The sequence below is a fragment of the Oryctolagus cuniculus genome, chromosome 4 (assembly GCF_964237555.1).
Source record: "Oryctolagus cuniculus chromosome 4, mOryCun1.1, whole genome shotgun sequence".
Classification (NCBI taxonomy): Eukaryota; Metazoa; Chordata; class Mammalia; order Lagomorpha; family Leporidae; genus Oryctolagus; species Oryctolagus cuniculus.
The window spans coordinates 15,813,881-15,836,044 of record NC_091435.1 but is presented as its reverse complement, the minus strand read 5'-3'; the positions used below and the strand labels follow the sequence as shown (position 1 = coordinate 15,836,044).

The 22,164-nt window shown below is 38.9% G+C and overlaps 1 protein-coding gene and 1 long non-coding RNA gene across 14 annotated transcripts in view; one reads left to right on the top strand and one right to left on the bottom strand.

Annotated features, from left to right (window-relative positions):
- GRIK1 (glutamate ionotropic receptor kainate type subunit 1) overlaps nt 1-22,164 on the bottom strand; it is a 437,503-nt gene that overhangs the window by 150,579 nt on the left and 264,760 nt on the right. For all 12 annotated transcript variants that reach the window (XR_011387736.1, XM_070071886.1, XM_070071889.1 and 9 more), the window contains exons 2-3: nt 11,792-11,959; nt 7,197-7,454 (exon numbers count right to left, since the gene is read on the bottom strand). Coding sequence is in view for 11 of the 12 variants with exons in the window: in XM_070071886.1 (XP_069927987.1) it covers nt 7,197-7,454; nt 11,792-11,959 (426 nt within the window). In the remaining variant the exon portion in view is untranslated. The remainder of the gene's footprint in view (nt 1-7,196; nt 7,455-11,791; nt 11,960-22,164) is intronic.
- The window catches only part of LOC103350600 (uncharacterized), a 146,326-nt gene that overhangs the window by 3,800 nt on the left and 120,362 nt on the right, over nt 1-22,164 (top strand). For both annotated transcript variants that reach the window (XR_518572.4, XR_011387737.1), the window contains exon 2: nt 1,690-1,848. This is a non-coding gene — a long non-coding RNA (uncharacterized lncRNA). The remainder of the gene's footprint in view (nt 1-1,689; nt 1,849-22,164) is intronic.

Sequence of the window (22,164 nt, the reverse complement as noted above, 5' to 3'; positions counted from 1 at the left end):
TATGTACATTCACACTTAACATAGTCATATCTTAATTCTTGATATCCCCATTCCCCTAAATGAGCTTCAGTTAGGACCTTCTTCAGTTCAGGTGATGGCAACTCTATCCTTTGGTTCAGGCTAGAGGGTCATCTTTGCCTCTCAACATTTTTCTTTCCCAATCTTTCTTTATCATTTTTCATTCTTTAATCCACAGGTGTGAATTAAACCACAATCTGCCTCACCTCATCATGACATCAATATTTTTCTATACTGCAATATGGTCTTCCTGTTCTTATTCACCATTTAGAAAAATAAATTTAGTATTTGTCTTATTTCAAAGGGTTCTTCATGTTTTTCTTGACATATGACTCAATTGTAACAGTGGGAAAAATGCTGGTATTTTAGAAGAGTTTTCAGGAAGAGAAAATATGCCTACTCCCTTCCCTACTGAATAGACCATTCCCCTGAAGCAAATGTCCGGGACTGCAGAAGTCCCAAATTTATGAGATAATTGTGTTACTTAAATAAGAATACATATCATTTGCAGAGTTAGTGCTATTTACCCAATGATCATCAAATTAATAGATAAAGTCCAAACAAGTTGCAAATATCCATGACATTTACAGGTTTTTTTTTTTTTCAAAGATCCTACAAGTCTTAACCAATCATTCAAGGATACATCACTGTCACCATGCAATTAGAGGCAAAGAGGACCATAAGCACATAACCAAAACTGACAGGTGGGGAATTAATTTCAGTATTCGTTGGGATGTTATGCTAGCTTAGCATTCAGCTCTGCATTCCGTAATCATTATTTCTTACTCCTCTACTGCTTTTGTCATCAGCATCTCTTCTTTGGTTTCTGTAGGATCCACTTAGCAGATACTTGTGTTTCTGCATGTCTGATCAGTGCAGAAGCCAGAGTGATCCTTTGATATTATAAAGCTGATCCTGCTCAAAACTCTCCATAGCTTACAATTTCAGACACAAAACTTTGTAGAGTAGTCTCCAAAGCTCTCCTCTCTGACCTCTTTTCCTAAGACCCTTCCCACTTCACTCTGATCCAATCACACTGGTTTTGTCGGTAGAATTAAAAGTTTACCTTGCTTCAAAAGATTTTGAAACCCATCCATAAGAGGGACCTCAAAAAGTTTATGAAAAATGCTTACTGTGAAAAAAAACTATGCATAGATTTCATTTTTTTTTACAGCAAAATACTCACAAACAACTTTTAATACAATTCTCCACAAACTTTTTGAAGTACTCTCATACTAAGCATAGTATGAGACATTAGCCTTAGACATTAGCTCTTGTCTCTGCCTGGAACCTTCTTCCAAGTACCACATGGCTCACTTCCTTAGTTCATAAGTCTTGGCTCAACTCTCATCTTTGCAATGTGATATGACCTTTAACTCTGCAAATTGTGCTTCTCACTTCCAGATTCCCTTTACCCTGCTCTACTTTTTCTTTCTTCTATAGCATTATTATATTTTAAACATATAATTCATTTTTTATGTCATGGGTCATGGTTTATTCTTTATTCCCACAGAACCACTTTCTTTGAGGTCAGAGTTTTCTGTTTGTTTTATTGACTAATATATTCCAAATCTTTAGAATAATGACTAGAACACGGTAAATGCTCAATAAATTTTTGTGGACAGACAGAATGACAGCATTACTCAGTAAAACAAATGTGTGATCCCACAGGGTGGCACCCAAATGCTACAGTACAATGGGAGTTTGAGTTGGAAATGAATTCATGCACTATCCAGGGCAACCTCTCAGGTAGTATAAGAATCCTCAGCAGGACCTTTCTGTGATGGACAGTCCTGTAATCTGGGCTTGGACTTTGACAGAACCAAGGAGGTAAGTCCTTTGTCAAGTTCTTTGTGAAGAAACAACTTTCCATCCCCTGAGAGCTCTAGCCTTTCATTGATGCCAAAGCTGTCTCCTTCAATCCTCTGCCCTCTGTTGCTTGTGAAATCCCGGGAGATTTAGCCAACACTTCATTCCTTGCATGGCCCTTCAGACATTTGCCAACAGTAGCCACACCATCTACCTTGTATGTCTCTAATAAAAAATATAGTTATTTCAGTCTTACTAACATAGTCTGTATATGAATGTTTTCAATGTTCACATATTTGTAATGAAGTAAGTATTAGAAGTATTGGGGTGGTTGTAGACTTTAGGATACCAGACTATCTAAAAGGTTCTTTTTCACACATTTTGCCAATGAAATTGGATTAGCACTTTCTTATCTGGACTCAACTCCCTTTGCTGACTGTGTAGGTAGTTGCTTAACTGAGTGTAACTGAACACTTCAAAATCCCACCCTCTCTGGCATATCGTGTCCATACTTTCATTGCCTTTTAGGAAGCCAACCTTAAAATGTGCTGTGATCACTTTAAAGTAAAAGGCAACATTTTAAGTCATTATTAGCACAGCTGGGGCTCAAAACACAAGATCTTAAAGTATGGTTGGTCCCTTAGCATGCTGAATAGTGTGAACTGAAGGAGATTGCGAGGGACTCAGAAGCAAGGTTTTTCTGATCTTCTTCCACCCTCCTGTATCCTGCTCTTCTTTCTCTGCTAAAGTCATAGAAACAAGAATTCCTCTTGTCCAAGGCAGGGCATGGACTCTAGAACTTTCTGTTCTCCAAAGAAAGGCAGAAAACCAAAAAAGATCACTCCTTTCTCCTGCCTGCCTTGAAGGCTTGAATTCCAGAAGCTGCCTCATACCTAAGAGGAAGGAATAGTATACAGAGAAACCAGGAAGAATGTGGACAGGCCTTGTTGAGTTTCACCCTCAGTCATAGCCTTTTGTTCAATTATATCTCCACGCAGCTTTCCATTTTCTACTGAGCTAAGCAGAAAAAGGGGCAGTTTCTTCTGGGTCTTTGGGTCTTCTACTTTATCTCTTATGTTACGTAAAACTTTGAGTAAATAACTCTGTTATTCTTTTCTCCTGCTAACCTGTCTTTTGTTATACCAGTGCCAACTGTGACCCTTCTGCAAATACTCTCTGAAAGTCTGTTTATCTCATGAACCAGGATGACACCTGGCAAAGCCCATAGGGAATGAGATCAAAGGCTAAGCAAGAGGAGAAAGGTGGGAAGGACAGGTGAGGAAGAGGGAAGAAGTGTGAGAACCCAGACAACATAATGATTGAGGAGTCATGAAATGGGAACACAGCCCATTTCTTATGTGTGGATAAGCCCTGGATTTCACAAAATTACAAATACTAGCTAAGTTTCCTTCCTGCCCTCTAGCCTTCTCTCCTGCCTGCCTCTTGCCTTCTTTTGAAATACAACCTACAGGCCAAATCTGGCTTAATACATTCTTTTGTATGGTTCATATTTTATAAGGTTCATTACAATACATCACACCCATTCATTTACATATTGTCTATGGCTGTTTTCTTGATACCTTGGCAAAGTGTAAGTATTTCACATGGCTAAAAAGCCTAAATTATACCGTATTTGGCTCTTTTTAGAAAAAGTTTGCTGATCTTGTTCTACAGAAATGACTGTAGCTGCATTTCACTGAGATTGGCCTTGGGAAAGTAGGCACTGCTGAATTTAATCCACATTGCATTTGGTGCTCGCGTCTCAGCACTTTTTGATGCGTGTGGCAGGATAGAAGCCAGGCTTCCACCAGGGGTCTAATGAAGCAGAGGGAATATACAATGGGCAGCAATTTCTCTTTGCCTAGGGTCACCTCTGGTTGTGGGAATCAGAGACAGGCAGGTGACGGATGGGAAAAATATTCAGGAAGGAGAGAGAAGAGATGAGCCGAGACAAAGCTCTACTCTGCCTAAGAGTTCTCTAGAGTCTTTTTACATTTTAACTTCTAGAGGATGGGATCTTTCCTGCTAGTATTTAGTGAATTGAATTTTGTCCTTAGAGACATGCACACTGCTCCCATTGACTTCAATGGCAGTAATGGGCCATTTGGTCCCACGACATCTGTGCTGGCTTCAGGCTATTTAACAAACTCCCAAACAAATCCTAATAAAGTGCTCTTTAATAGATACTTAATTCTGGCATGGAAGTGGGTGCTGAGCACACCTAAGTCTTGTCTTTTCCTTCAGGTTTGCTAAGTTTCCCCTTTTTAGTAGTTTGATAATTTCTGTAACCAAGAAGCCTGAGACAAGCAGTATTAAACCCACTCAGAGTCACAAGATGTCTGTTTTTATTGATCTCAGTTGACCTATTTACTCTCTGGGATCCAATTTAATGATTCAATTGATTATTCATTTACATTTTTAATGTTGTTTTGGGCAAATTTATTTTAACATGAATCATCTCTAACTTAATCGACATTGTACAAACTCATTTTGGATTTTCAGTTTCAACGAGTATTTATTCAGCTGCTAAGCTTAGGTGAATTTAACAGGGTGAAAAAGTCATTTCAAGTTAGTGAATATTTTTAGAAATGATAGTTTGATTTTTCTGCTGTATCAAATGGCCATCACGTATATGTAAGTCACCTGACATCAGAAGAAGGTTAGATAGCAACTTAATTGCATTTCATCTGAATACAGTTTGAGACCTATCATTAGTAAACTAAATCCAGGCATCTCAATATCATTCACTGACTTATTTCCCTTGTAGATAGTCCTGCTTTGATAGAGATGGTAGAAATAGTAAGAGGTTATACTATAGTAGAAAGAACATCATGAGAAATTGTGTTAGATATGACACTCACTATTAGTCAAAGATAGACAACATGGAAGATTAACCACCCTTATGTTTTCTATATCATATTCATCCTTAAGGCTCTTTAAATAAATATGTTTCTGGAGTTCAGTTGATAATATGTTTTCTTATTTCACAGAAAGCAGATCAAGCTCTAAAACTATGACTGCCAGTGGCTTATCCTTCCCAGTAGGACTGTATTGAATATAATATTTATAAATTATATATGTCTAATCACCTACTGTTAGTCAGGAAGACAGACATTAGCCTACCCGTATGAGAAGAAAAAAATAGAGCAGTTAAATGAGGGAAGGGGCCTAGACATCTTGGAAACACAAAGTAACCTGACACTTGAGGATCAGGGGTCCCAGCAGGCAACACTGTAAGAAGGTCTGAGGTCTGGCACTCGGAACCTTTCTGCCCAGTAACTCCCAGGGGATCTCACTCCCAGGAAGTTTTCCACCAAGCAATATTCAGCGGTGGAAAGAAACGTGATGAAATGGAAGGAATAAATTTACACTATACCCACACAACCCCAGTCTAGACACAGCTTCCTGCTGAGCCGCCCATTGGCCTGTCAGGTGTATTCCTTCATTATAGTTCTCTAGCTTGCTTAGGATCTCTATCTCTCACCTGAATTTTTCTTGTGGTGAGGACGGCTGTCCTAGACTAAGTGGCAATGCTGTCAGCAGTTGGACTGCCTCCCTGGGAGATAATCCCAGCAGATGTCAAGGCCTGTTTGCCTCAGGAAAACTCCATTTTTAGCCTCCCTTGGGAAGGAGGCCACAAGTTCCTTTAATTTAAGGAAGAGAAGAGGATTTGGAAGTGCCAAGCTTCAACTTCCAACCATATCTGTAACATTATCACCTTCATTTCTTTCTAGAATGAGATGAGGCATAAGGAAATACATTAATGTATATTTCTAACCATAATAGCCACTTTTATATGACAGTAATGCCAAATCAAAGAGGCACACTATTCATCCTCTGGGGAATACTAATGCTTATGATTGCTGAAAAGGAGTTAGTGAAAAAAGAAATGGTAATAAAATTTCAGAAAGTGTTTCCTTTTACTGTCATTGGTAATTTCATTAGTATTATTACCAAATGCATGAGTGTAGATAAAAGGAAACAGTATTTCAATTCTTGGAGAGAAATATCCAAATGTTTGATGATATTATCCCTTTTACTTAGGATTACTAAACTCTTTCCTAGATGCCATGCCTGTGAGAGGTAGCAGACTTTTACCACAAATAAAATGAAATTCAAATTTTCAGACATCTCTAGTCTAATGGTGACAGGGTATTTCCAAAAGCTCATGGAAATTCAAATTTAAAAGGAAGTTTATTTTGGTTCCAAAAATTTGAAATCCATATGTAGTTTTTTTCATAGCACAAATTTTCCATGAACATTTTAGATACCCTTAGTATGCATGAAATAAAATTTTTGGTATCAAATCAACTTTTAATTTGTTTTATGTGAACTTTTAAAAGTACCCTTGTATGTGTACAGACCATTAAAATAAAATATGTGTACAACGTGATATTGAAACTGCTGGTGGTCTCAGAACATCTTAAAGAAGATATAACATATGTGTGTGGTCCTGGGGAATAAGAGAGTTCACTACCATGAGGTTGCATGGAGGATCTTAGGAAGGGAAGTGAGTACTTCTGAGGAGTTACAAAGAACTGGATTCCAAGAGAGGGGCAGAGAAGATACTATGGGGTCTTCATCTTAGCAGATGTGAGAGTTTATGCTGTGGGGGAAAGTAGTGTCTGAATTAATGATGATGAAAAATGGCTGCATTGGAGGGAGCTTTGAATTAGAAGAATTTTGCTTTTATTATGTAGTCACTTACTGGCTTTAAATAACAAGAAGCTTGAATTCTGACAAATCCTGAAATGCCAGCAGACCTAGAGTAAAAGGTGCCAACAAAAGAACGTGCAAACAGGGCGGGTCAGGAAAGCGCCCAGCCAGGGCCAGACACTGAGCACACTTATTCCCTCTTGCATCCTAAAACAAGCAGATGGAACAATGCACGCCTTCGAAAAGGGCTCATCACCCTTTCCCATGAAATGGTTCAGTTTATTGGTATGACCTCTAACTGAATTCCTCTTTGCTAACCCACTTTAGAACTTTTCTAGACACTCACAAAGCTTCTGATCAAATCAGAACATTGTGGTCATTTTCAAATGTGGTTGCAATCTTATTAGAACTGGATTAAATGAAATTACATTTTAATATTGTATCTGCATTACAAGATAAATTAATAAGATGGTATTTTTTAAAAAAACCTTATTTTTGATGCTGAAAGGTTTATCAGAAAATACTAATAAATCAAAAGGAATTTGAGCTAGCACCATGTGGTGTTCCTAAATTATTTTAGAATACTCAATTAATTTCATAAAAGAAAGCATTCTAATGTACTTCCTCTGACAAGCTTAATGCCTATTAGAACACTTTGGCTGCCTTTGCTCAGATCAGAGATGGCCAGGCTTAGTGTTGTGTGAGTCCCATACCTGTGCTGTCTTCATACACCACCGTCACTGTTTTCCAGTTGTAATAAAGGACCAAATCCAGGACGGCCCTGCTGATAGCTGCATAATCTGGGTACAGGTTGATGTAAAACAAGTCTTTATTGTCCACCGAGGGATGTTTCCAGCGGGTCTGTATGTGTGGAACTTCGAGAGCATTGCAAATGGACTGTACAGCACTGACGGAGGAACTATGGGATGGACCAAAGAGAGCAGCCACACCGAGAGCCAGTTGGTCACACGCTGATGATGTCCAAGGGCAAGGAGGGGTGGAGAGGGACGGCAGGGAAAACGGGAAAGAGAGAGAGAATGCTATGAATTTTATTTTTCCTTTCATTAATTCACTTTTTAAATTAATTACTGGAAAATCTCCTACACCCCTCCCCCCATTTGTATGTTGAGAAAATATTCTCTATTCAGCTAGGAATACTCTTTTTTTAGAATTTATTTATTTATTCATTAAGATTTATTTTTTGAAAGTCACAGTTACACGGAAAGTGAGGCAGAGAGAGAGAGGTCTTTCATTTGCTAGTTCACTCCTCAATTGGCCGCAACAGCTGGAGCTGCGAAGATCTGAAGCCAGGAGCCAGGAGCTTCCTCTGGGTCTTCCCACGCAGGTGCAGGGGCCCAATTGGGCCATCTTCCACTGCTTTTCCAGGCCATAGCAGAGAGCTGGACCGGAAGTGGAGCAGCTGGGATTTGAACTGGCATCCATATTGGGTGCCGGCACTGCAGGCAGCGGCTTTACCTGCTATGCCACAGTACTCTCCCCCAGGAATATTCTTAAGATACTAAGATCCTGAGAGATATAAATGTGGAACTGATTAGCAAGATATCACAGGGCCAACTCTGCAAATAAAAAGGAGTTACTAGTCCCACTTCATTACCTTTAATCAGATGTAGTCTAAATCCCTTGCTAGACGTGCTTTCTGAGGGTGCTCTGAGCTAATCAACAAGCTGTTTGTCAAATGAATGTCCTGTGAGATGATTCTGGTATGGCAGGGTGTCAGTGAGGATATTAATGTGGTCACAGAATTCAGAAGGCCCTCTGTGTAAGCACAAAGTGCTTGAGTGCCTGTCTTGAACATGCAGAAAGGAGTTGAATTGCAGATAATAGAAATGCTGCTAAAGAATGCTCATAAGTGGGAAAGTGATACCTAGTAAATTACAGAATAATATAGTAGCATGGTTAAAGGGATCTAAGAAGGCATTTGGTCCATCCCACTAACTCCATAGCCAGTGAGTAGTGACAGTCATGGTCACTGGCCAGGGACAGAGCTGAGTCAGAGCTCAGTGACCCCAGCTCAAGTTCAGGCCTCTTACTACCTCAGTGTCAGGACAAGGTAGCTTAGTGAAAGTCACTGAGTGTTTAAAAATTCATTTATCACATAAGATTTTTTTCTCATAAAAACATACACACTAGCTAAAGGACTCAGAATACTTAAAATGTAAGGAAGAAAAAAAGTCTTCCACAATGAATTCCATCATCTTGCAATAATAACTATTAATATTTTGCACATTTGGAATCATTATATAAATACAGTTTAATATCTTGCTTTTTTCATTTAGCTCTATGGAATACCTCTTTTCCATGTCATTACAAATTCTTTAAAAGTATACTTTTGGCGTCTCCATCATTCACTTAATCGTTTCTACAGTGTTATAAATTTAATCTTCCCCTAGTTTTAAGCTGTTATAAATAATATCATAGTCCAAGGGTACTGCAAAAAGTTTTTGGAAAAGATATGATAAAAAAGGATGAAAGGATCATTTTGTTACAAAAATTTTTGAAATCCTTGTGTAGTTTTCTCATAATATGCATTTCCCATGATCTTTTTGAAGAATCCTCATATTTATTGTAATTCTTATATTCTCTTATCAAATTATTTTTTAGAGTAGTTTTCCAGGAGTTGTGTTACCAGCCCTAATGAAAGGATATGGATATTTTAAAGTTATCTGTTTTTTTTTTAAGATTTATTTTATTTATTTGAAAGACAGGGTTATAGAGAGAGGTAGAAACAGAGGGAGGTCTTCCATCTGCTGGTTCACTCCCCAGGTGGCTGCAATGGCTGGAGCTGCACCAAAGCCAGGAGCCTGGAGTAAGGAGCCAGGAGCTCCCACATGGGTGCAGGGACCCGAGGACTTGGGCCATCTTCTACCACTTTCCCAGGCCATAGCAGAGAGCTGGATGGGAAGAGGAGCAGCCGAGACTAGAACTGGTGCCCACATGGGATGCCGGCACCTCAGGTCAGGGCTTTAATCTGCTGTGCTGCAGCGCCGGCCCTATTAAAGTTATCTGATATGTGTTAGGTTCTCTCCCAGAATGTTGGGACACTTTATCTTCTACAGCCATACAAAATATTGCTTATTCAGCTTGTGCTGGTAGACATTAAGTATAATTTTAAATGTATTTTCAAATTTATATTTCTTTTTTTTTTTTAAAGATGTATGTATTTATTTGAAAGAGTTACCCAGAGATAGGAGAAGCAGAGAGGGAGAGACAGAGAGAGGTTTTCCATCTGCTGGTTCACTCCCCAGGTGGCTGCAATGGCTGGAGCTATGCGAATCCAAAGCCAGGAGCCAGGAGCTGGCCCTCAAATTTATATTTCAATTCTATTTTAAAGGAATTTAGAACTGCCAAGAGAAAATAATTGAGTATTGGTATTAAATAGTATCTAAATTCATGTATGAAATTGTGTTTACTTTCATAGTAAAGTAATGCTACAAATAAGCATAAGTAGAAAAACGATATGGCTCTGTAATGTTATCTGACTTGATTTAGAGAGAACCATTAATAAAGTTTTGATAGCTATATTACAGATGTCTAAGAAACAACAAATGTTGGCAGTCATTTACATGAAAAACTTTCTGATTCTGTGCTCTTTGGTATTGAGTTATTACACAAGCTATGAAGATGTGATTCTGCATTAAGTGCTGTATGTGTAAATTGTTATTTTCCTCAAAAGCTTATTTTCTAGATGTGTTTTTATTCATTAGTCTGAGAAAATGAGGGTATGAGAACTTGTTTTATCTAGCGTGAGCAATAGATTGAGATTCCTGCTAATATTTAGCTCTGGGATGCTAATATTACTTGACAGAAAATCAATCCGTTTGAATTCCGTTTGCCAGCAAATAACCAGTTTTAAAAAGCTTTGGGGGTGTTTAATTTACAAGTATGGCAAGTACTTCAGATTGCAAGAAAGCTTTCAATTTTCATGTGAGTGAAGTATCATTGCTAAATAGAGTTGACTTTCTACAGTATTTGTTCAACAGTGTGTGTGTGTGTATGTGTGTGTGTGAAAGAGAGCGAGAGTGAGAGTGAGAGAGCGAGAGAGCAAGAGAGAGAGCGCGAGAGAGCAAGAGAGAGAGCGCGAGAGAGAGATCTAAACCAGAGAGAGAATGTTTGTAAACATGCCTTGTAAACTTTGAAGTGCTATATAAACACAGGGTTTTATTATTTGTTCATAGACAATGCTAATGTATATGGTATCTCCAATTCTATCTTAGAAAAGAAAGTAGTTTTACAGTAAGTCATGTCATAGACAGGAAAAGATTATGAGTATTAAATTTTCACCTGTACTCCTAAGATGTTTTATATTTTGCTTGTAAAGAACACTAGAACTCTTGCATATGAATATATTAGATGGACATATACTGTGATCTAAGTAGGTTAATATCATGTGGAAATATCCGGTATTTAGTCACTTGGAAATCAGAATGAACATGGAATTCATTGTATTCCACTTTTTGTGTGTTCTTGACAGGCAAGGCATTCCTCTATGAGGCAAAGCACTCCTCCTATTCTGGGGTGATGAACGTTTGTTTCCACACAAGCAGCTTTATCTGGTCACAGCTTTATATGGTCACGAGACAGGGCCCTCCTAAGAACCCAAATTTCAAATATGTCAAATGTGATCTTGCCTGAAAGAGCTGCAAGTGTTCAGGGATGTCTGAACAAGCCCCACAATTCCCCATGAATCAAAAGAGCTTGCAGCAAACCTGGGTACTAGATTACTCTTTATAGGCATTTCTCTTCAGTTCAGAACACAAAGATTCCAATGTAGACACTGTTTTCCTAGGCTTAATCACCACATTGTATGATTTTGTGGAAAGGAGTCAAAAAAATCAAAAGCTGAGAAGAAACTAGGTAAAGCCAGTGGTTTTCAACCTGCTAAAATTCAGGATGTGTTATATGTGTTCAGGGCATTTCCACGAGCTCGACAGATGTGACCTTCTACAAAGTTTTATTTGAGTGCACTGTACAATTTCATGGTGGTATCTCAGCTTCAGGAAGGAAAAGCAGATCAAGCTTGACATTTTCCATTCACAGCTGAACCAGTTAATCATAGAGTGGAGGGCACTGAAGGGTAAGCTAATCAGAAAGGCCCAGAAAACAGGGCTGGGCAACATCCATTAGGTTAGTTCAGATTGCATTGATCAGTGACATCGAAGACCAAGATTTCCTGCAACCCAATTGCACAAAGATGTCCATTTTGAGAAGGGGCAAGTAGTGCAAGGAAGGTGACTTGTATAGCAGACATATCACCCAAAGAAGCTTTTAAAAGTGGGAAAATATTTACCTCTCCGTGAGGCTTCAAAACTATCAAAAAGGTTAATTCTCTGGATGTCATAGGTTAATGTGGTGTTAGGCATCAGGGTTCGGTTTCTGTTAATGCTGGTGACTGCAAACTTGAAAGCTAATTCTTCAACATTAACAGGTTCATTTTCCACAGTTTCAAAAATCCCTCCTGCAGAAGCAAAAGAAATGCATAAGAAACATTAGTCATATAATTTATGCATTTTTAAAAAAAGAATATAATTTATACAAATAAAAGACCCAAAACAGTAAATGGAGGAATAGCATAGACCCCAAATCCATTGTTATAAGTTTTTCAGCAGGTATCACATGAAGATATATATAGATCTAACTGTAGACATATACTTAAGATCTTAAAACCAGTGTTGGAATATATAGTGCTTAAATGACAAATGTATTCTAAATACCATGAAAATATAACTGATCACATGATGGAGACCAATTTTTCTGTGGTTTGAACAAGAATCCCACTGTGCTTTATCTAAACATAATTTGTTTCCTCTCTCTCTCTCTCTTTCTCTTTGAATGAAGACTTTATTTAGAAGCAGGCATTCTAGACTTTAAAGAGACCACTAGAGAGTTGAGTGGGATCAAAATGCAATATACACATCCTTGGATATTTCAGAATGAAACATTTCTCCTACACTGTGCAGCTCAGATTTCCAGGGGGCATATTCCAGTACTTTCCAAGGCATAGAGGAAGATTCAAAGAACTGTTTTGTCTCCCTCCCTACTCCCCACCCTGCTTCCCTCCCTCCCTTCCTTCCTTCTTTCTTTCCTCCCTTCCTCCTGTCCTCCTCCCCACTCCCACTGAGAATGTTCCTGCCCAAAAGCAAACACCCATCCTACCCTTGAAATATGTTTCTCCACTGAACAATGCATAAGCACGAGGCTCTGACAGCTAAAACATGAGGCAGTTACTGCAAGTAGCAATATGAAGTATTAGTGCTTAAAGCCACATCACAGAATTCAACTGACTTTACTGCAGACATTGGTGTTTAATAGAGACAAGGTAAGAATTGTTAATTGTACATTCTTAATGTTCTTTGAGAACACCCCTGAGATTATCAATAGACACAGGGCACAAGGTAGAAGCTCTCTTAACTGATATCCAATATCAGTATTGATTGGCCAATACTGCTGATTTCCTTTGGCAGTCCATATTAATTGTTGATGATGTAATAACAAATACATATAAGTAACTGGCTGTTATTTAATTATTTTCATCATTAACTGATTCCTTATCATACATCAATTATAGGTTTTTCCAAACTTGTTTGTGCTACAATGATTTGCAGGGATCTTTTAAAAGTAATTATGTGATCATTTATGATGAATAATGCCTTTAGAATATCTTATGAAGCTGTTTATAATAGGTGACTTCAGATTTTCTTAGCTTTAACTATATATTAATGTTCCTCCAGGAGGATCAAAATGAAGTTATGGTGATAAGCAATATGCTATTCAGAATTGTTATGGAGTGCATATAAACCTGAATTTCCTCCTTCTTTTAAAAATCTTTAATTAAAAATTATCATTCCATTCAACTCATTTCAATAGCATAATGCCCTGTTGGATAAATTTATTTTATGTTCTTCACTTAAATAGACATAAAATAACATTTCTGGTGAAAACAAAGCATATATCCATTTTGTGTTGGAATATTTTAAAATAAATCACTTTCTTAGTTCAGAGGCACAAACTTTCCTTGAATTTTAGGAAATTCGGCTCCAACATTTTCAGTATGACTAAGATATATATTATAAAAACTTACAAAATATTTATAATGTATTAACTAATTTGAATTTTACGTTACTGATTGGCTTGTGTTTCTATTTTGTAGATACAAACACTTATGCATAAATAGTGTGCCAAAGACACTTACATGATTAGGAGGCCTGAAGGAATCAAATTTAAGTTGTATTATGTGAAAAACTTAATATTAACTTGTAAATGAAACATTTTTGAGTTTTTAATTTTAGTTTTCTTTTTCCATTTTTCTTTTTTCTTTCACATTAAAATAGGTAGCTAGTTCTGAGCTTTCTTTTTTAACTTCACAAGAATTTTCAAAGTGGGTGTTCCATTTTGGATTCCCATCAGCAATGTGTTGGAGTTTTACTGTCTCTACACACTCACCAGAACTTGATATTATAATTTCTTTTTCAAATTTCATTTTTATTTTAATTAATGTTTAACTGATTCAATATGATTTATGCACACAACTCCAAAAACATAATTATATTTCCTTTCTCCCTCTCTTCCTCCCAAACTTCTTCCTTCTACCTTTCCTTATCTCTTTTTTTAGTTTTTGAGATAGCATATTTTAAATATATGTTATAGAGTTTTAAGTTCCCTCTGTCACACAAGGACAGAGGGAGAGAGAGAAAAAGGAAGAGAGTAAGAAATCTGAAAACAAATTCATAAATACATATGACTTATCTATATTCTTTTTTGGAAAAAGTATTCCAATCAATAAACTCCAATTCAAAGAAATTATCCTGATCTTACTTTGAAAGAACAGTAAACAAATACACATGTATAATTTTCCTGCTAACCTGACTTTTTTTATGATGTAAACTTGGTTAACTACAAGGTCTACCTGTAAAAGTTAAGGAAGTTTAAGTTGAATTAAATTGGCTCCTTTTGGGTATATTTCTGACTTTCATGAGTGATTATATGAAATTTTGATATGCAGATCCTGTTCTGTTCTCTGAGAAACCACAGTTGGATACCATATGATGATTTAATGTGATAATGTTAACCTTTACCTAAGCATCCATATTAGGTGTTTATTCTGCAATTGGTGTTATAAAAAATTTTACTCTTCATTTGTGTTTTTCTAGTCTGGTGATGATAAGCAGAGATTTTGGGGGTGGATTTTCAGTTTTTGTCAGCACTGTTAATGGATGTTTGACAGAGACATGATAAAGCTCACACATTGAACACTCGGCAAAAGCAAGCTAGCTGCAAGGTATTTACTGCCATGGTCAGGATGACCCACACAGAGGGCTGTTGGCATTAGGGCACCCTCAGTAACTGTTAGCAGGTATTTGTTTGCTGGTTTGGCTTCAGAGTCACACACTGAGAGCCCTCACACAGAGATGCTTGTCTCAGAGTCACCATCCTTACAGAGAACACGGCATCTCACAACATTCAGGATGCAACTTTTGGTGAGCACCGTTAATCTGTATTAATGAAAAGAACTGGCACCTGACTGATAAACAGAAGTTCTGAATTTCTTTTTTTAAAGAAAGAATTGTTTTTATTAAAGATGTACATGAAAAGGGTCGACTAAAATGAAATTATTCCAGAAGTCTTAATGAAAACAACCACAACGGCTCTATATACCAACCTCAACTGTGCTTTCCAGAGGTGGGTTCTTTGGTTCTCTGAGCTTACCCTTCTGGTGGTTACCATCATGCCAAGTTCATGTCCAGCTTTAGTTTCCCAGGTGAATATGTGGATGAATAACTGTAATTTCGGTCTCTTAGCACTTGTAAGACATCCACCCTAGCAGTTCCCTGTCACACCTCCCAATTTTCTAAAGCAGTGTCTGAACCCTCACCAGTTTCTTCTGCTGTTTCTTCCTTAAGGATTTTGTCATTTCTTGATTGATTATTTTAAATGGAAGTTCTGGATTTCTGAAATTCACCAATGCTCTATGAGAAAGTTTTTTTTTAAGGTTTATTTATTGGAAAGACAGAACAGAACAACAATGAGAGAGAAGGAGTGGTGGGGGGAGAGGGAGACGGGGAGAGAGAGAGAGAGAAATATCTTCTATTTGCTGGTTCACTCCCCAAATGCTTACTGCAGCCAGATGTAGTCCAAGAGCCTGGAAGTCCATCTGAATCTCCCTTGTGGGTGAGAGGGTACTAAACACTTGAGCTGTCATCTGCCACCTCTCTGTACATTAGCAGGAAGCCAGGTCAGATGCAGAGAAGAAAGGAGCCAGTGTCTGGTGCAGTGGCTTAATCCAAACTGCTTGCAACACTGGCATCCCATATTGCAGTGCCAGTTAGAGTCCCAGCTGCTCCACTTCTGATCCATCTCCTGGCTAATGTGCCTAGGAAGGCAGTGGAAGATAGCTTGATTTCCTGGGCCCCTGCTGCTATACCAGAGACACAGATGGAGCTCCAGGCTCCTGGTTTCAGCCTGGTTTAGCCCCCAACCTTGTCATCATTTGTGGAGTAAAACAGCAGTTGGAACATCTCTCTCCCTCTCTCTCTGTCTCTCTCTGTCAGTCTGCCTTTCAAATAAACACAACAAATCATGAAAAAAATAGAAGTTGAGTAGGCAAGACTCAAAAAAAAAAACACTCCAGTATGGGCTGTGGGCCTCTCAAGTGGTGGCTCTCAAGTGCTGTACCCCAATACTGGCTCTGGGAAAAATCTTTAAGTACCAGGAAGAAAGTTACTATGAATTAGATCTTTCAGCTACATTTCACTTAAACTTGGTAGCATACAAGGTAGGAGGTATTTTGTTCTGGTTTTAAAGTCGCAAATTCTGCTCTGTGACAAGCTTAGATGTTTGTCTGTCCAATAAGTTTGTGTGTATGTCTGCCCTCATCAGGTTATTTCTGTTGTTCTGCATCTCTAATTTGGGCTACTAATGCCAACTTGCTTCCCTTGCAGGGGTGCTTTGTAAAGCAAAATGTATAATGCAGACAAAGAGTTCTAAAATCAACTGCTCCCCCAGAAATAAGCTGGTATTACTGTACTTGGGTAATGAGGGTACAAAAAGGAGCTGGCACCAACTGCAGCACTGTCAGCTTTCCTCGACCTCGTTCTTTTGGAGTATGGCTATGCTTTACATACAGCTGAATGTGCCTGGATTTAAGAGAACTGTAAGTGTGTGTGTGTGTGTGTGTGTGTGTGTGTGTTATGTGTGTAGGTAGTGTGTAGGTGAATACTTTGTCATTTTGAGGGCAATTTCCATTCATTCTTTCACCAAACAGGCATTATAAATGGTGTCATTACCTCACCATTCCTTAATGCTCTCCTTTTCTCCTAGAGAGAGCTGCTGATAAATACCAAAAGCCTATAGTGACATGAGGTATGTGGAGAAACATAAAGAAAATAAGATATGATGGAAACAGCAGAAAATGATTACTAAAGCCAGACCAATACCTCACACAGGGGCAATCTTTTTAAGGGCTAATCATTTTCTCCTTCTTCTTCCCCCAGCTTCAGATTAGACAAAACTAATACGACTAATCAGAGCAGAGACACCCTAGGGGCTGAATAATTCTGCGTCTCTCCCTTCTCTTTTAAAAATTATTTTAAAATGTTTATTTATTTATTTGAAAGGCAGAGAGACATACAGAGATGCGAGATACCTCTAATCCACTGGTTTACTCTCCAAATGTGTGCCCAGGCTAAAGACAGGAGCTCATAACTCAATCTAGGTCTCTCATGTGGATGGCAAGGATCTAAGCACTTGGGGGAATCACTTACTGTTTTCCTGGGTGCCCTCCACATTACAGGAAGCTGGAATTGAACTGCACACTCTGATATGGGATGCAGGAGTCCCAGGAGGTGCCCTAACTGATGTACCAAATTTCTGGCCTGTCTCTTTCTTTTATTCTTGGGATTTGTTGGAGTGGGCTGACAATGAGACATTTTCAGCCTATGGGAATCTTCATGTAGTGCACTTCTGGATTCAGTTATTTGGAAGACCCATGTCCCACTGATATGAGAGGAAGAATCCCTCCCTGTTCATTCCCAAATTCCTTTTACTCTTCTTGCTGTTGTACCCCCCTTTCTTCTTCATCTTTCTCTTTCCCCTAACATTGAGGCATCTCGTTCTGACTAGCTTTTTTCTCTCTTGCACTTTCTTATTTGAGATGAGCATAACTTGAATGCCTAACAATGCAATGAATCATAAAAGGGACAGAAAAGGTGAAACTAAGGAAATAACTGAAGCTCAGGGAGAGATGTAAGCATTTCCAGGGTCAGGCCTGGGATGAGGGAATACATAAGAGATTCATGGATTCAGGATGAGGAACAACTTGCTCCTGTCTATGGTGGTAGCCATTGAGCAGACAGGGCAGATGGAACATAGGAGGGTGAGAAATCTCCCAGTCAGCAGGCCTGGGTCTTCCATATTCTCTTTCATCATTCAGTCACATCTCATGTGCTCCTGAAGTGGGAGAAATATTGTTAAATGATTGTTTTGTTTTCATGATGATGTGAATCAAATTAGCGACTTACAGATCACACACCAGCCCTTATAAACTAGAAGTGGTTGGTACAAAATCATCTATCTTATCAGCAATAGAAAGCTTGAGCAAAGGTCAAAAGGCATCATTAGTGCTTAATTTTGTTTGTGGCCTGATACCACCATACTGGGTGATTGGGTCGCACTGTCTAGATAAAGGGTCAGAAATTAGAGGAGGATGGATTTTCTTCCTTTAGTGATTGACTTCCTATGGGAATCTTTGTGCCCTTGGAAATGATAAAGGTAAAATCACATTTCTTGCAAATACCAAAATGGATATGAGTTCTGAAAATTAAAACTTTATCTGTTCTTAACAAATATGCATATATGGCCTTCATTTTCAGGAGCCTAGGGGTTCTTGTGTTCCTTTTTCCCATTGTAGTTTGTAATTTGGTGGGAAGACAGATGTTGGTACAATGAAGAGTTAGTGTTCAAAGCATTGGTCCTTTATTCTTTGTGTTCCTTTTCTTGAACAAAAGGACCACACATACCACACATAGTCCTTAAAAAAGATTATGAAACAATAAGGTATGTGTCCCATTTCGAATGGCTTTGGAATTCCAAAACATTTTTCTGTCCATCATTGTTATATATTATACTGTATATCCCCAAATTCATATGTCAAAGCCCTAAAACCTAGTACCTAGTAACATGAGTTTCTTTGGAAATAGGACCCTTGAAAAGTGGTTAGGCTGAAGTGAGGTGGCTATGGTGGGCCTTCATCCATCTATCCTTATATCAGTAAACTTGTACACATGGAGATATGGTAGGAATGCAAGGACGCAGTGGACAGACCACCATGGAACATAACAAGAAGATGGCCATGTGTATGATAAGGAGAGAGACCATAGGAGAAACCAAACCTACTGACATTTTGATCTTGAGTTTGCTGGTTCGACACTGTGAGAAAATAAATGTCTACTGTTAAAGCAACCCAGGCTGTAGTATTTTGTTATAGTAGCCCTTGCAGACAAGTCATTTATCTTTTTTTAAACCAGGGATCTTGAAATTTAAAATAATTTTATTGCATAGCTATTTAAGACAAGCAAAGAGGAGTTCACTTGAAATCTCAGGTTAGGTAGCAGAGTCCCATCAGCATGGCAATGCTTCTGTCTCTGTTGGTTGGACTTCTGCACCAGTGAAGTCAAGTGAGGACATAAGCACATAGACATAGGTAGAAACCACAGTAGGCAACACCCCACATCTGGAGCAGGTTACCTTCCATGGAGGATGGTGGTTGTGATGAGTGGTAGGAAAATGAGGTGTAGTGCTTTGTACCACATAATTCTATCTAGACTTATTAGAGTTGTTCATAATCACACGTCCTACTATTGGGTCAAAAACAGAGTCATTGTAGGCAATGAATGGCTCTTAAGGAAGGATAAGAATAATTCTGTGCTGCTTACTAGTTTACAAGTAAACCCAAAGCAATGGTTTATAGAATTTTCTTAAACCACATATGATATGCACTGAATCATGTTTGAGATGGGTCCCCGCAACCTCTATATAAAAAGGTCTTGGCTCTGTATTTCACTTACTGAAATTTTCAAAGTTCTAAGGATACTTGATAACCTGCTTCCTAACCTGCTTTCCAAACACTGTTTCCAGGAAGCAGGGGAGGATCCCAAAGTCAATATAAATCTAGCATGGTGGAAACTGAGGCTCTTGTTATGTGCATGTATCACAAAGTGGCACAGTTCTGTGGTGGTTCTTCAAAAAGTTGATGGGAAATGAAATTATGTGATAAATTTATTTACAAAAATTGAAATTCATGCATAATTTTTTGTTAAAATGCATCTTCATGAACTTTTTGAAGACTCCTGTACCACTGTCTGTTGTTTCCATCTCAATTCCTTCTAGATGGGACCTTTGCTGGAAGATGAGTTGAAACTGTGAAAATTACTCCCTTCCTCTCAGAAGGAATTTAAGAAAAACAACATTGCATTATGCCATGAAAGTCATCTCATATAATGATGAACAAAGCATGAGAAAATAGTGATATTCAATCATATTCCTATAAAATATATTGCTCTAACTTGACATAATAGTGAACAAATACATTTTTTAAAAATTTATTTACTGGGGCTGGTGCTGTGGCTCAGTAGGTTAATCCTCTGTCTGCAGTGTCGACATCCCATTTGGGTACCCATTCTGGTATCCTCTTCCTATCTAGCTCTCTGCTATGGCTTGGGGAAGCAGTAGAAGATGGCCCAAGTGCTTGGGCCACTGCACCCATGTGGGAGACCTGGAAGAAACTCTTTGCTCCTGGCTTCGGATTTCAGCTGTGGGTGTTGTGGCAGATTGGAGAGTGAACCAGCGAATGGAAGACCTTTCTCTATGTCTCTCCTTGTCACTGTCTGCAACTCTAGCTCTCAAATTAAAAAAAATAATAATAAATTTATTTATGTATTTGAATGTCAGAATTACAGACAGAGAGAGGCAGAGGCAGAGATTGAGAGAGAGAGAGAGAGAGAAAGAGAGAGAGAGGGAGGGAGAGAGACAGAGAAAGAGGTCATCCGCCCATTGACTGGTTCACTCCTCATTGGCTACAATGGCTAGGACTGGGCCAGGCTGAAGCCTGGGAGCTAGGAACTTCATCCCAGTCACCCACATGGGTGCGCAGGCCCAAGGAGCTGAGCCATCTTCTGCTGCTTTCCCAAGCAGATTAGCAGGGAGCTGGATCAGAAGTGGAGCAGCTGGGACTTGAGAACTACTACCCGTGGATGCTGGTGTTGCAGGCAGTGGCGTTACTTGTTACACCACAGCATTGGCCCTAGTGAACAAATTCTAATAGTGGCAATTTCAGAAATGCCATAGAATAACACTCAGCATGTATTTAGTTGTTTTTGGTTTTGACTTCAACTCATGGTTATATATGCTATGCCCATGATTTTATTGAAGAAATTATTCATTTGATGATTCACACATTTATTTATTTATTATAAAATATCTGGTCTACTACTGTATGTCAGATACCAAGACAACATATTAGACACTGGGAAATCACCAGGGGACAAAAGAGACAAAAATACAAAAATCAGGCTTCTAGAGCTTTCTTGATCCACTTTCTGTTGCAGTAATGGAATATCCAAGACTGGGCAATTTGTAAAGAGAAGTTTATTTTGGCTCACAGTTGTTGAGGTTGGGGAAGTTCAAGATTAGGGAACCTCATCTGAGGGGTGCCTTGTTCTGCATCATAACATGGTAGAAAACAACAACAACAACAACAAGAAACCCTGGACACACAGCGATGTGTGGAAGAGTATCATGTGTGCCAGTGAGTGAGAGGAGATGCCAGGCTTGTTTTGCAGTATGCTGTCACCATAACTGGTCCAGCCCCATAGGAGCAAGAGCAAGAAACAATGTTACATTCATGAGTGTAGAGTCCCTATGAACTAACTATATATATTTTTTAATAAATTAGTTTCTTTTTTTTAAATTTATGTGACAGGTAGAGTTATAGACAGTGAGAGAGAGAAAGGTCTTCCTTCTGTTAGTTCACTCGCCAAACGGCCCTCCGATCCGAAGCCAGGAGCCCGGTGCTTCCCCTGGTTTCCCATGTGGGTGCAGGGGCCCAAGCACCTGGGCCATCCTCCACTGCCCTCCTGGGCAACAGCAGAGAGCTGGACTGGAAGAGGAGCAACTGGGACTAGAACCCAGTGCCCATATGGGATGCTGGCACCGCAGGTTTAGGATTATCCAAGTGAGCCACAGCGCTGGTCCTGAGCTAGCCATCTTTTAAAGGCCCTACCTCCCAAGACCACTACATTGTCAAATTTTGTCATGAGTTTTGCTGGAGACAAATAATATTCAAACCATAGCAGGAGGTTTCATTCTGGAAGGAGAACAAATCATGAACAGGTTGAAGGGCATAGTTATGTCAGGGTGAGAGGCCAGGGAAATTCTCACTGCAAGCACAACTTTCAAGTAAAAACCCAAGGGAAGTGAAGATGTTAGGAGAAGAACATTTCAGCCAGAGGGAGAAGAGTGTTGTAAGGCAGGAACTGTCTACTACCATTTCTGAGGAAGAGTGAGGCTGAAGTTTGCTGAGTTGGACGTCAGTAGACAGTGAGCTCAGAGAAATGATGAGGGTGGACTGGAGCAGGTCACAGGGGACCTTATGGTTCTTAATAAAACCAT